Source organism: Ranitomeya variabilis, chromosome 8 (assembly GCF_051348905.1).
Source record: "Ranitomeya variabilis isolate aRanVar5 chromosome 8, aRanVar5.hap1, whole genome shotgun sequence".
Taxonomy (NCBI): domain Eukaryota; kingdom Metazoa; phylum Chordata; class Amphibia; order Anura; family Dendrobatidae; genus Ranitomeya; species Ranitomeya variabilis.
This window is the reverse complement of record NC_135239.1, coordinates 117680942-117695467: the sequence shown is the minus strand read 5'-3', so window position 1 is coordinate 117695467 and position 14526 is coordinate 117680942. Positions and strand designations below refer to the sequence as shown.

The 14526-nt window shown below is 47.1% G+C and overlaps 1 protein-coding gene across 1 annotated transcript in view; it reads left to right on the top strand.

Annotated features, from left to right (window-relative positions):
- The window catches only part of LOC143788823 (uncharacterized), a 202936-nt gene extending 189062 nt beyond the window's left edge, over window positions 1-13874 (top strand). The window contains exons 3-7 of the mRNA XM_077278729.1: window positions 10996-11079; window positions 12099-12240; window positions 12324-12474; window positions 13183-13382; window positions 13795-13874. Of these exons, the coding sequence (XP_077134844.1) occupies window positions 11029-11079; window positions 12099-12240; window positions 12324-12474; window positions 13183-13382; window positions 13795-13874 (624 nt within the window). The 5' untranslated portion in view covers window positions 10996-11028. The remainder of the gene's footprint in view (window positions 1-10995; window positions 11080-12098; window positions 12241-12323; window positions 12475-13182; window positions 13383-13794) is intronic.
- The last annotated feature ends 652 nt before the right edge of the window (window positions 13875-14526 follow it).

Here is a 14526-nt window from a genome sequence, read left to right as displayed (position 1 = left end):
TTTGGTTGCTAATATTAGTTCCAAGTTCTCATGTGGCATAATATTTTGCAATTTGCCTTTATAGCGTGGATCAAGGAGGCAGGCCAACCAGTAATCGTCATCGTTCATCATTTTCGTAATGCGTGTGTCCCTTTTTAGGATACGTAAGGCATAATCCGCCATGTGGGCCAAAGTTCCAGTTGTCAAATCTACGGTTGTGATTGGTTGAGGGGCAGTTTCAGGCAAATCTACGTCACTTGTGTCCCTCAAAAAACCAGAACCCGTCCTTGCCACGCAACCAATTTCCAGTGCCCCCGGGAAAGCTTCCGCATTAAAAATATACTCATCCCCATCATCCTCCTCGTCCTCCACCTCCTCTTCGCCCGCTACCTCGTCCTGTACACTGCCCTGACCAGACAATGGCTGACTGTCATCAAGGCTTTCCTCTTCCTCTGGTGCAGACGCCTGATCCTTTATGTGCGTCAAACTTTGCATCAGCAGACACATTAGGGGGATGCTCATGCTTATTATGGCGTTGTCTGCACTAACCAGCCGTGTGCATTCCTCAAAACACTGAAGGACTTGACACATGTCTTGTATCTTCGACCACTGCACACCTGACAACTCCATGTCTGCCATCCTACTGCCTGCCCGTGTATGTGTATCCTCCCACAAAAACATAACAGCCTGCCTCTGTTGGCACAGTCTCTGAAGCATGTGCAGTGTTGAGTTCCACCTTGTTGCAACGTCTATGATTAGGCGATGCTGGGGAAGGTTCAAAGACCGCTGATAGGTCTGCATACGGCTGGAGTGTACAGGCGAACGTCGGATATGTGAGCAAAGTCCACGCACTTTGAGGAGCAGGTTGGAGAACCCAGGATAAGTTTTCAATAAGCACTGCACCACCAGGTTTAAGGTGTGAGCCAGGCAAGGAATGTGTTTCAGTTGGGAAAGGGAGATGGCAGCCATGAAATTCCCTCCGTTATCACTCACTACCTTGCCTGCCTCAAGATCTACTGTGCCCAGCAACGACTGCGTTTCTTGTTGCAAGAACTCTGACAGAACTTCTGCGGTGTGTCTGTTGTCGCCCAAACACTTCATAGCTAATACAGCCTGCTGACGCTTGCCAGTAGCTGGCCCATAATGGGACAACTGGTGTGCAACAGTGTCATCTGCCGATGGAGTGGTTGGCCGACTGCGGTCTGTGGAAGAGCTGTAGCTTCTGCAGGAGGACGAGGAGGAGGGGGTGCGAACGCCTACAGCCAACTGTTTCCTAGACCGTGGGCTAGGCACAACTGTCCCGAAATTGATGTCCCCTGTGGACCCTGCATCCACCACATTCACCCAGTGTGCCGTGATGGACACATAACGTCCCTGGCCATGCCTACTGGTCCATGCATCTGTAGTCAGGTGCACCTTTGTACTCACAGATTGCCTGAGTGCATGGATGATGCGCTGTTTAACATGCTGGTGCAGGGCTGGGATGGCTTTTCTGGAAAAAAAGTGTCGACTGGGTAGCTCGTATCATGGGTCAGCGTACTCCATCAGGGCTTTGAAAGCTTCGCTTTCAACTAACCGGTAGGGCATCATCTCTAACGAGATTAGTCTAGCTATGTGGGCGTTAAAACCCTGTGTACGCGGATGCGAGGATAAGTACTTCCTTTTTCTAACCAGAGTCTCATGTAGGGTGAGCTGGACTGGAGAGATGGAGATCGTGGAACTTTCGGGTGTGCCGGTGGACATGGCAGACTGAGAGACGGTTGGAGACGGTATTGTTTCCGCCGGTGCCCTAGATGCAATATTTCCTCCTACAAAACTGGTGATTCCCTGACCCTGACTGCTTTTGGCTGGCAAAGAAACCTGCACAGATACTGCCGGTGGTGCGGAAAATGGTGGCCTTACAGTGACGGAAGGGATGTTGCGTTGCTGACTAGCTTCATTGGCCAAGGGTGCTACAACCTTAAGGGACGTTTGGTAGTTACTCCAGGCTTGAAAATGCATGGTGGTTAAGTGTCTATGCATGCAACTAGTATTGAGACTTTTCAGATTCTGACCTCTGCTTAAGCTAGTTGAACATTTTTGACAGATGACTTTGCGCTGATCAATTGGATGTTGTTTAAAAAAATGCCAGACTGCACTCTTCCTAGCATCGGATCCCTTTTCAGGGATTGCAGACTGAGCTTTAACCGGATGGCCACGCTGTCCTCCAACAGGTTTTGGCTTTGACACGCGTTTTGGCCCAGATACGGGACCGGCAGATGGAACCTGTTGCGATGTTGATGCCTGCTGCGGCCCCTCCTCCACCTCCGCTTCTGAACTACTGCCGCCTGCACCCTGTTCCCCCAATGGCTGCCAATCGGGGTCAACAACTGGGTCATCTATTACCTCCTCTTCGAGCTCGTGTGCAACTTCGTCTGTGTCACCGTGTCGGTCGGTGGTATAGCGTTCGTGGCGGGGCAACATAGTCTCATCAGGGTCTGATTGTGGATCAGTACCCTGAGAGGGCAATGTTGTGGTCTGAGTCAAAGGAGCAGCATAGTACTCTGGCTGTGGCTGTGCATCAGTGCACTCCATGTCAGAATCTACTTGTAATGGGCATGGCCTGTTAAGTGTTTCACTTTCTAAGCCAGGGACGGTATGTGTAAAGAGCTCCATGGAGTAACCCGTTGTGTCGCCTGCTGCATCCTTCTCTCTTGTTGTTGTTTTTGCTGAAGAGGACAAGGAAGCGACTTGTCCCTGACCGTGAACATCCACAAGCGACGCGCTGGTTTTACATTTACCAGTTTCAGAAGAGGAGGCAAAAGAGCTAGAGGCTGAGTCTGCAAGGTAAGCCAAAACTTGCTGTTGCTGCTCCGGCTTTAAAAGCGGTTTTCCTACTCCCAGAAAAGAGAGCGTTCGAGGCCTCGTGTAGCCAGACAACGAACCTGGCTCCACAGCTCCAGACTTAGGTGGAATATTTTTATCCCCACGACCACCTGATGCTCCACTACCACTACTATCATTACCAGCTGACAATGAACGTCCACGGCCACGACCTCTTGCACAAGACTTCCTCATTGTTTTAAAAACTTAACCAAAGTAACTTTATTTGTTGCTGTCAAACAACTTACACGGTGAGCTATAACTTCAGTATGATTTCAATATCCCTTTACAGGTTGGTGAGACCACAAGGAAAATCAGGCCCAATGTTACACACTCTGTTTTCTGTGGCACCAAATCACAGAGATGCCACACACACAGGAGTGTCACTCAAGCACAAATGTCAATATTAATCTCCCACCTATTTTTTTTTTTTTTTTTTTTCAGGGAGACTTTAGAAACCAAATAATAATAATAAAAAAAGGCTTTCTATGGCCCACTGAGTGAGAGATGGCACACACACAGGAGTCAGGAGTGGCACACAAGTCCTGAGTCCAATATTTTTCTCCCACTGATTGATGTAGTGACTTTTTTTCAGGTAGATTTTAGAACCCAAATCAAGCAAAAAAATTAATAGGCTTTCTATGGCCCACTGAGTGAGAGATGGCACACACAGGAGTCAGGAGTGGCACACAAGCCCTGAGGCCAATATTTTTCTCCCACTGATTGATGTAGTGATTTTTTTTCAGGTAGATTTTAGAACCCAAATCAAGCAAAAAAATTAATAGGCTTTCTATGGCCCACTGAGTGAGAGATGGCACACACAGGAGTCAGGAGTGGCACACAAGCCCTGAGGCCAATATTTTTCTCCCACTGATTGATGTAGTGATTTTTTTTCAGGGAGACTTTAGAACCCAAATCAAGCAAAAAAATGAATAGGCTTTCTATGGCCCACAATTTGAGAGAGAGAGATGGCACACCCAGGAGTCAAGACTGGCACACAAGCAGAAAGGGCAATATTAATCTCCCACTGTTTGAATTTTTTTTTTTTCAGGGAGACTTTAGAAACCCAATAATAAAAAAAAGGCTTTCTATGGCCCACTGAGTGAGAGATGGCACACACAGGAGTCAAGAGTGGCACACAAGCCCTGAGGCCAATATTTTTCTCCCACTGATTGATGTAGTGATTTTTTTTCAGGTAGATTTTAGAACCCAAATCAAGCAAAAAAATTAATAGGCTTTCTATGGCCCACTGAGTGAGAGATGTCACACACAGGAGTCAGGAGTTGGACACAAGCCCTGAGTCCAATATTTTTCTCCCACTGATTGATGTAGTGATTTTTTTTCAGGTAGATTTTAGAACCCAAATCAAGCAAAAAAATTAATAGGCTTTCTATGGCCCACAATTTGAGAGAAAGAGATGGCACACCCAGGAGTCAAGACTGGCACACAAGCAGAAAGGGCAATATTAATCTCCCACTGTTTGAATTTTTTTTTTTTTTTTTTCAGGGAGACTTTAGAAACCAAATAATAATAATAAAAAAAGGCTTTCTATGGCCCACTGAGTGAGAGATGGCAAACACACAGGAGTCAGTAGTGGCACACAAGTCCTGAGGCCAATATTTTTCTCCCACTGATTGATGTAGTGATTTTTTTTCAGGGAGACTTTAGAACCCAAATCAAGCAAAAAAATTAATAGGCTTTCTATGGCCCACTGAGTGAGAGATGGCACACACAGGAGTCAGGAGTGGCACACAAGCCCTGAGGCCAATATTTTTCTCCCACTGATTGATGTAGTGATTTTTTTTCAGGTAGATTTTAGAACCCAAATCAAGCAAAAAAAATTAATAGGCTTTCTATGGCCCACTGAGTGAGAGATGTCACACACAGGAGTCAGGAGTGGCACACAAGCCCTGAGTCCAATATTTTTCTCCCACTGATTGATGTAGTGATTTTTTTTCAGGTAGATTTTAGAACCCAAATCAAGCAAAAAAATTAATAGGCTTTCTATGGCCCACTGAGTGAGAGATGGCACACACGAGTCAGGAGTGGCACACAAGCCCTGAGGCCAATATTTTTCTCCCACTGATTGATGTAGTGATTTTTTTTCAGGTAGATTTTAGAACCCAAATCAAGCAAAAAAATTAATAGGCTTTCTATGGCCCACTGAGTGAGAGATATCACACACAGGAGTCAGGAGTGGCACACAAGCCCTGAGGCCAATATTTTTCTCCCACTGATTGATGTAGTGATTTTTTTTCAGGGAGACTTTAGAACCCAAATCAAGCAAAAAAATGAATAGGCTTTCTATGGCCCACAATTTGAGAGAGAGAGATGGCACACCCAGGAGTCAAGACTGGCACACAAGCAGAAAGGGCAATATTAATCTCCCACTGTTTGAATTTTTTTTTTTTTCAGGGAGACTTTAGAAACCAAATAATAAAAAAAAAAGGCTTTCTATGGCCCACTGAGTGAGAGATGGCACACACAGGAGTCAGGAGTGGCACACAAGCCCTGAGGCCAATATTTTTCTCCCACTGATTGATGTAGTGATTTTTTTTCAGGTAGATTTTAGAACCCAAATCAAGCAAAAAAATTAATAGGCTTTCTATGGCCCACTGAGTGAGAGATGTCACACACAGGAGTCAGGAGTTGGACACAAGCCCTGAGTCCAATATTTTTCTCCCACTGATTGATGTAGTGATTTTTTTTCAGGTAGATTTTAGAACCCAAATCAAGCAAAAAAATTAATAGGCTTTCTATGGCCCACAATTTGAGAGAAAGAGATGGCACACCCAGGAGTCAAGACTGGCACACAAGCAGAAAGGGCAATATTAATCTCCCACTGTTTGAATTTTTTTTTTTTCAGGGAGACTTTAGAAACCAAATAATAATTAAAAAAAAGGCTTTCTATGGCCCACTGAGTGAGAGATGGCACACACAGGAGTCAGGAGTGGCACACAAGCCCTGAGGCCAATATTTTTCTCCCACTGATTGATGTAGTGATTTTTTTTCAGGGAGACTTTAGAAACCAAATAATAATAATAAAAAAAAAGGCTTTCTATGGCCCACTGAGTGAGAGATGGCACACACAGGAGTCAGGAGTGGCACACAAGCCCTGAGGCCAATATTTTTCTCCCACTGATTGATGTAGTGATTTTTTTTCAGGGAGACTTTAGAAACCAAATAATAATTAAAAAAAAAGGCTTTCTATGGCCCACTGAGTGAGAGATGGCACACACAGGAGTCAGGAGTGGCACACAAGCCCTGAGGCCAATATTTTTCTCCCACTGATTGATGTAGTGATTTTTTTTCAGGGAGACTTTAGAACCCAAATCAAGCAAAAAAATTAATAGGCTTTCTATGGCCCACTGAGTGAGAGATGGCACACACAGGGATGGCACTCTAGCAGAAATGCCAATCTTAATCTCCCACAAAAAAAAAAAAAAAAAAAACAGGGACTGTCCTACAATTACTATCTCCCTGCAGTAATCTCAGCCAGGTATGGCAGGCAGCAATAAGGAGTGGACTGATGCACAAATTAAATAAAAAGTGTGGACAAACAAAAAAGATAGCTGTGCAGAAAGGAAGGAACAAGAGGATTTGTGCTTTGAAAAAAGCAATTGGTTTGCACAGCGTCGTACACACACAGGCACAGCAACGCAGCTATCAGGGTCAGGGAGCCTTCTAGGGCAGCCCAATGAGCGACAGCGCTGGGGAAAAAAAAATGTAGCTTCCACTGTCCCTGCAAACAAAAGGTGGTGTTGGACAGTGGAAAGCGCTACAGCACAAGCGGTTTGCAGCTTTATGTACCCTGCCTATCACTAACCCTGCTTCTGAAGAAGCGGCAGCAACCTCTTCCTACACTCACATCTGCAGCAGTAAGATGGCGGTCGGCGGGAACGCCCCTTTATAGCCCCTGTGACGCTGCAGAAAGCAAGCCAATCACTGCAATGCCCTTCTCTAAGATGGTGGGGACCAGGACCTATGTCATCACGCTGCCCACACTCTGCGTTCACCTTCATTGGCTGAGAAATGGCGCTTTTCGCGTAATTGAAATGCGACTTTGGCGCGAAAGTCGCGTACCGCATGGCCGACCCCGCACAGGGGTCGGATCGGGTTTCATGAAACCCGACTTTGCCAAAAGTCGGCGACTTTTGAAAATGAACGACCCGTTTCGCTCAACCCTAGTCGTGGGACCTTCGTTATGTCTGACTATGGCGGAACAGGTATTATACTGTTGGTTTTTTTTTTTTATGTTTTTTTACAGGAGATCGAGGGCTTCGCAGGATTGAGTGTACAATAAAAATATGCTCAAAAATGTGTTGTGTTTTATTTAATTAAAATATTGTATTCTGGCTGTGTGTGTTTTTGTTTAAACCATTTACCAACTTTTAATAATGGATAGGTGTCTTTATTGACACCTCTCCATTATTAAAGGGCCACTGTCACCCCCTCCAGCGGTTCTAAACTAAAAGAGCCACCTTGTGCAGCAGTAATGCTGCAGTCTAACAAGGTGGCTCTTTTATTTTTTGCTTCAGTCATTACCTCAATAAAGCATTTTCAAAATTTGCCACAAATACCAGATTTTAGACCTGGATGCGGTGCGAAGCGTCCTCTATGAATCTATGAATCTCCAAACTGCCGTCACTCTTCTCTTCAGGGGCGATGGTCGCCGCCCCCTTCGCGCTGTTTCTTGTTAAATCCGTCGCCTGCGCTGTGCGTGCCTGCCTGGGGATTGCGCAGCGTTTATTGTCAGTCACAGCTCAGATGCCGGGTGCCTGACTGCGCCTGTGCGGGCAGTGCCGACACACTGTTGCTGAATCCACGCCCCGCACTGTGTAAGGGTATGTTTCCACGGTCAGGAAACGCTGCTTGTTTGACGCTGCAGCTCTGCTGCAGCGTCAAACAAGCAGCGTCCAGATGTTCCAGCATAGTGGAGGGGATTTTATGAAATCCCGTCTCCACTATGCGTGGAAACCCGCACGCGGCGGCCCTGCGACTCCGGACATGCTGCGCGTCTTTTCAGATCGCAGCATGTCCGTACACCTTGCGGGGACGCAGCGTCCCCGCAAGGCATATCACAGGGCGCTATGGGAGAGAGCGATCATCCCGGATGTGAAGAGTTAACACATCCGGCATGATCGCGTCCCAGAAAGGGGGCGGGGCTTAGCGCCGAGCGGCTTCGCCGCTGCGGCGATACCGCCGGCCATCCTGACAGTGGAAACATACCCTTATTCATTATGCACAGTGCGGGGCTGGGGTTCCTGGGCATGCGCACTGCGCTGTTTAGACGCTCCCCAGCTCAGACGCTCCCCAGCTCAGACGCTCCCCCAGCTCAGACGTTCCCCCAGCTCAGACGCTCCCACAGCTCAGATGCTCCCCCAGCTTAGACGCTCCCCCAACTCCCCCGCCTTCCCAGGAACCCCAGCCCCGCACTGTGCATAATGAATAACACAGTGCGGGGCGGGGATTCAGCAACAGGGTGGCGGCACAGGCGCAGTCAGGCACCCGGCATCTGAGCGCTGACTGACAATGAACACTGTGCAGGCCCCAGGCAGGCACGCACAGCGCAGGCGCCGGATTTAAGAAGAAACAGCGCGAAGGGGGCGGCGACCATCGCCTCTGAAGAGAAGAGTGACGGCAGTTGGGAGCTTCATACAGGACGATTCGGACCGCCTCCAGGTAAAAAATCTGGTATTTGTGGCTAATTTTTATAACGCTTTATTGAGGTAATAACTGAACCAAAATCTGAAAGAGCCACCTTGTTTTAGACTGCAGCATTACTGCTGCACAAGGAGGCTCTTTTAGTTTATAACGGCTGGAGGGGGTGACAGTGGCCCTTTAACAAGGCTTAATGTCAACTTACAATAGCAAGGTGACTTTAATCCTTCATTACCCCATATCCCACCGCTACACGGGAGTGGGAAGAGCCGGGTAAAGTTCCACAATTGGCACATCTTTGGATGCGCAAATTGTGGGGCTGCTGCAGGCTGGTATTTTGAGGCTGGTGAGGGCCAAAATGCATGGGCCTTGCCAGTCTTTTAATACCAGGCTGCAGCAGTCTGCTTCATCTGCCTGCCTAGCAAAAATACGGGTGACCCCACGCCATTTTTTTGGGAATGGGGATCCCCCGTCTTTTTGCTAACCAGCCAGATAAGCAGGCTGCTGCACCCTGGTATTATCAGGCTGGCAAGGATCCCTACCAGCCTTAAATACCAGGCTGCAGCAGTCTGCTTCATGTGGCTGGCTAGCAAAAATACAGGGGACCCCACGATTTTTTTTTGGATAGGGGATACCTCTGATTTTTTAGAACCAGACAGATAAGCAGACTGCTCTGGCCTGGTAATTGACTAATTTTTAGAAAGGTACTCACACATAAAGGAGGGACTTTATTTTTTTGGGGTTTCAAAATGAGGTAGTAAAACAGTGACTTTATGTCCTAATTAAAGAGAACATGTCAGTTCCAAACTTGAGTATGAGCTAAGCCCATCGACATCAGGGCCTTCTCTACAGCAGTTGCTAAAATTCATTCTATAATGCTGTAGATAAGCCCCCAATGTATCCTGAAAGTTATTACAAACAGGTTAAATTATACTCAACCAGGGGCGGTCACGGTGCTGTCTCGTCCGATGGCCGTTGTGGTCCGGTCCGGGGCCTCACATCTTCATACGATGACGTCCTGTTCTTGTCTTCACGCTGCGGCTCCAGCACAGGCATACTTTGCCCTGTTGAGGGCCGAGAAAAGTACAGCAGTGCGCAGGTGCCGGTAAGGGTGAGTGTCCACGGTCTGGAAAGACTGCGTGGTTGACGCTGCGCAGAGCTGCAGCGTCAAACACGCAGAGTCCAGATGTTCCAGCATAGTGGAAGGGATTTGATTAAATCCCGTGTCCACTATGCGTGGCAAAACGCATCCCTCTTCCCTGCGACTCCAGACATGATGCGCGTCTTTTCAGATCGCAGCATGTCCGTATGCCTTGCGGGGACGCTGGGTCCCCGCAAGGCATAACACAGGGCCCTATGCGAGGGGTGCGATGATCCCGGATGTGTACAGTTAACACATCCGGCATCATCGCGTCCGAGAAGGGGGCGGGGCTTTGCGCCGAGCGGCTTTGCCGCTCCGACGATACCGCCGGCCATCCTGAACGTGGACACGCACCAAAGGTCAGAGAGGCCCAGCGTCTGGGCACTGCAGTACTTCACGCTGCTCTCAACAGGACATATCATTATGCCTGCACCAGAGCTTCAGCGTGAAGACAAGAAGAGGACATCATCGTAAGCAGATGGGATACGCCGGAACGGACCGCCACACCCATTGGACCGCCCCTGGGTGAGTATAATCTAACCTCTTTTTCTCATCTTTCAGGATACATCAGGGCCTTATCTACAGCATTACGGAATGCTGGAGATAAGCCCCTGATGCCGGTGGGCTTAGCTCATATAGAATGTTGGTCTTGACAGCTTCCCTTTAAATGAATAGGCCCAAATAGATATTCTGTGTTTTACGCATTGTAATACACACTTGTTATTTGTTAAAATTGTGGTCAAATGCTTGTATGTCTTATAATGCGTATATACCTTACCGTTGATGCAGGTTGGGAGTACTGTTTGCCCGCCGCCTCTGCTGCTGGCACTTCAGCAGTCCGTGTTGTCTGCTGCTGCTGCCCGGGGTTACCGATGCTGCTGTGCTACTTTGGCTACATTTCTTTATACTCAAGAGCCACACGCATTTCCAGTTTTTCCTCCTGTGTGTTGGACTCCGGAATGTTTGTCATGGGACGGCGCATGCGCGGATGGAGATCTTGTTGGCAAGATCTCCGAAGATGATATATCAGCGTTGGACATCACAGGCAGCAGCGGCAGGCACCACATCAGCACAAAACACCGGCAGCAGTGCACTGCACATCAGACACCCCCTCATCCCACACTCTTGTCTCCTCCAGCAGCGACCCTGTGACACCGCTTACACATAATTTTTTTCAAGGCCCACCATTTAAGCTCAATAAAATGTTGGGACATTTTGAATGTTACAAATTGGTTTGACGCATTACAATACGTATCTGCTTATAATCCGACCAAAAAGTTATTTCCATAGCCAAAATTTAGTTGGGTTTGCTTACAATTGAGTAATTTGACTTATTTGTTATTTATTAACAGGCAAAACATCTGGTTTGTTGAGCCAAAGACAAGATGGCATCATTTGAAAGGATGTCCATTAATGTGCAACGACTGATATTGCTGGTAAGGTTATGTCATGTCAACATCTTTGAACTTTGGTTAATGTTTTTTTTTGTGTAAGCATATTTACCGTATATGCTCGAGTCTAATCCGAGATTTCCTGCCCAAATTTTGGGGATGAAAGTGCCCCTCTCGGCTTAGACTCGAGTCACGGACGGCGGCAGGGTCGGCCGGTGAGGGGGAGAGGGCGCTGAGGCATACTTACCTGCTGCCGGGGCTGCTGGCGCTGTCCCTGCAGTCCCACGGTCTCCGTGTGCCGCAGCTCTTCCCCTGTTTAGCGGTCATGTGGGACCGCTCATTCAAGAAATTAAGATGGCCTCCACTCCCATAGGGGTGTAGCCGCATATTCATTTATCTAATGAGCGGTAACGGTGACCGCTGACAGAGGAAGAGGCTGCGGCAGCGCAGACAAGCTGACCGGGGGAAGGAGCGGGACGCCGGGAGCAGGTAAGTATTACATATTTACCTGTCCGCGTTCCACACGCCGTGCGCCGCTCCATCTTCCCGGCGTCTCTCCGCACTGACTGTGCAGGTCAGAGGGCGCGCTGACGCATATAGTGTGCGCGCCGCCCTCTGCCTGATCACTCAGTGCAGAGAGACGCCGGGACGGGACGATGAGGAGCTGCAAGCAAGAGAGGTGAGTATGTCATTTATTGGGATTGCAGCAGCAGCAGCAATGGCACAGGTTTCTATGGTACATCTATGGGCCAATAATGAATGGTGCCGAGCACTATATGGCACAGCTATGGGTCAATTATGACCGGTATGGAGCATCTTTTGTTTTTTTATCTAAAATTCACCGGTAGCTGCTGCATTTTCCACCCTCTGCTTATACTCAAGTTAATAAGTTAGCCCATTTTTTGGTGACAAAATTAGGGGGGTCAGCTTATACTTGGGTCGGCTTATACTCGAGTATATACAGTCCTTTTTAGTAAACATTAAATTGCGAAATTTAAGAAGAGATCCACTTCTTATGTGTCCGAATTAAACAAGAAATAACACTTTAATTGGGATTACTCTAGGTTCATAACAGACCCGTCTTGTGGGATCCCACAAGTGAAGAGTACCACAATCGGGTTCTACGGGATGAGGCCTGGGCGAAAGTTCTGGAAGAGCTCTATCCTGAAATTACAGGAATGCCCCCACAAAGACAGACGGAAATACGTAAGTAAATTGGATGTATACAGATAATTAACCGTGTAAAGGAAAACCAATTAACATTTTTTATTTTTTTCTCAAATTTAAAGTTAAAAATGTGAAAACAAGATGGCGATCTGTCCGGGATAGATTCAAAAAAAGTGCACTAGAACAGGAGCAAAGTGGGTCTTCGCCCAAAAAGAGAAAGTGCTCATATTATAATGATCTGCAGTTTCTGCTCAACACACGTGATCTACGAATGTAAGTTGGTTTCAAATTTATCCGTAACAAAACCTAGTTCAAATATTTGAAGACGCTGCTGATCCATATTCCTGATCCAGATTCATGTTAAAAATCAAGAATCCTAATTAAAAATAGGGATATACTCACCCTCGGACTGCCCCTGGACCTCACCGCTGCAAGCGTATGCCTCCATTCCTAAGAATGCAAAGTTAAGGACCTTCTATGACATCGCGGATTGTGATTGGTCGCGTGCCAGCTCATGTGACCGCTCTCAAGACCAATCACAAGCCGCGACGTCATCGCAGGTCCTACACACTGCATTCTTAGGAACGGAGGCTGCCGGTTAGACCGCTAAGGTCCAGGGTCCTCTGGAGGGGTGAGTATATCCCTATTTTTTTTTTGGTCTTTATTTTTTACAGGAATATGGATCCCAGGGCCTGAAGGAGAGTCTCCTCTCCTCCAGACCCTGGGAACCATACACTGGGAAACTCCAATTCCGAATTCCGATATCACAAAAATATCGGAAATCGTTATTGCACTTCCGATACCACGAATATCGGCCGATACCCGATACTTGCGGTATCGGAATGCTCAACACTAGTAGTGTACTCTTCACCATTTGTGTCTTAAATTTATTTTGTGGGAGTGAAAGTGCTGTGAAATATGTTTGGCCGATTGTGTGTTAAATGTCAACATCCAGAGGTTTAAACATTTTGATTGGTACAGGACTGAAGGAAACATTGCAGCACCACAGCATGAAGAAGACACACAAGAACAGAGCTCAGCGACAGAAGATGCTCTATTGACATCATGCGAAGATGTGCAGCATGATTCAGCAGATCCCTCGGCAAGTGTGCCCCAACCTGGAATAGGGAGCTCAGCAACTGGCATGTCACAAACCGGAGAAAATAAAAACTGTGCAGGAGGTGTGGGTTAAATCCGCGCTGCCTTATGATGAAGTTCCAAGGATAATAAATTTAAAAGGTGGTTTATTCAACGCGTTTCAAGGTCAGTGCGACCTCTTCTTCAGGAATTTCCACATACAACATCAATTCCTGAAGAAGAGGTCGCACTGACCTTGAAACGCGTTGAATAAACCACCTTTTAAATTTATTATCCTTGGAACTTCATCATAAGGCAGCGCGGATTTAACCCACACCTCCTGCACAGTTTATATTGTCATACGGCCGTTGATCGGCTTGTGGATCTGCAGCAGCCGAAATCGCTACATGCTCTTCATTCAACAAGATCAGGTGAGCAATTCTAAGAAAGCTCTCTTGGTTATCTAAAGGATAAGACCCTATTTTGCGCTTTGTGTCTCCATTTTTTTTCCTACAGCTACAAACCGGAGAAAGACAGGACAGAAATGGGAGGCCGAAAAATCGGAGGCAACCATTTCGGCACAGTCAAGCACGTAATGATAATGCTAATCAAAATCAGGAAGCCCGTGCAGTTACCCAACAAGCAATGCGCTTTCTAAATAGTATGGAGTCCCCCGATAATTGGGACCACTTTGGAGCCTCCGTTGCTTCAGGGCTTAGAAAAGTTCCATCAGTCAACCAATGGTCTTGTGCCTCAGTTGTCTGTAATGTGGTCTCTATGTTTCAAAAAAGCACAAATGAAATAAATGGTAGTGAAATTTGTAACGCCATAGAAGCTCTAGCACTACGACAACGTAACTCTGACATGACCACAAGTCAACATCCTCTAAACAGTTATCAACCTCAACAGTCTTCCTCTTTCCCTTCACCTCATGCTTCCTCTTTCCCTTTACCCCATACTTCCTCTTTCCCTTTACCCCATACTTCCTCTTTCCAATCTCAACATTCTTCCTCTTTTCCACCTTCACATTCTTCATCGTTCCGTGGTTCATATTCTTCAGCTGTACATGCGCCTCACGATTCCGGGAATCAGAGTTCTGTCCTAACAAATTCCCAATTATTACATTCTAGAAACTACCCCTTGGCTCCTGCCTCTATTTCACAACCCGACTTGATGCCCAACCTTGCTAATTTGGATTACCCGTCCTCCATTAGCCCTTCTCATTGTGAAGCCTCACCTCCCACTTAC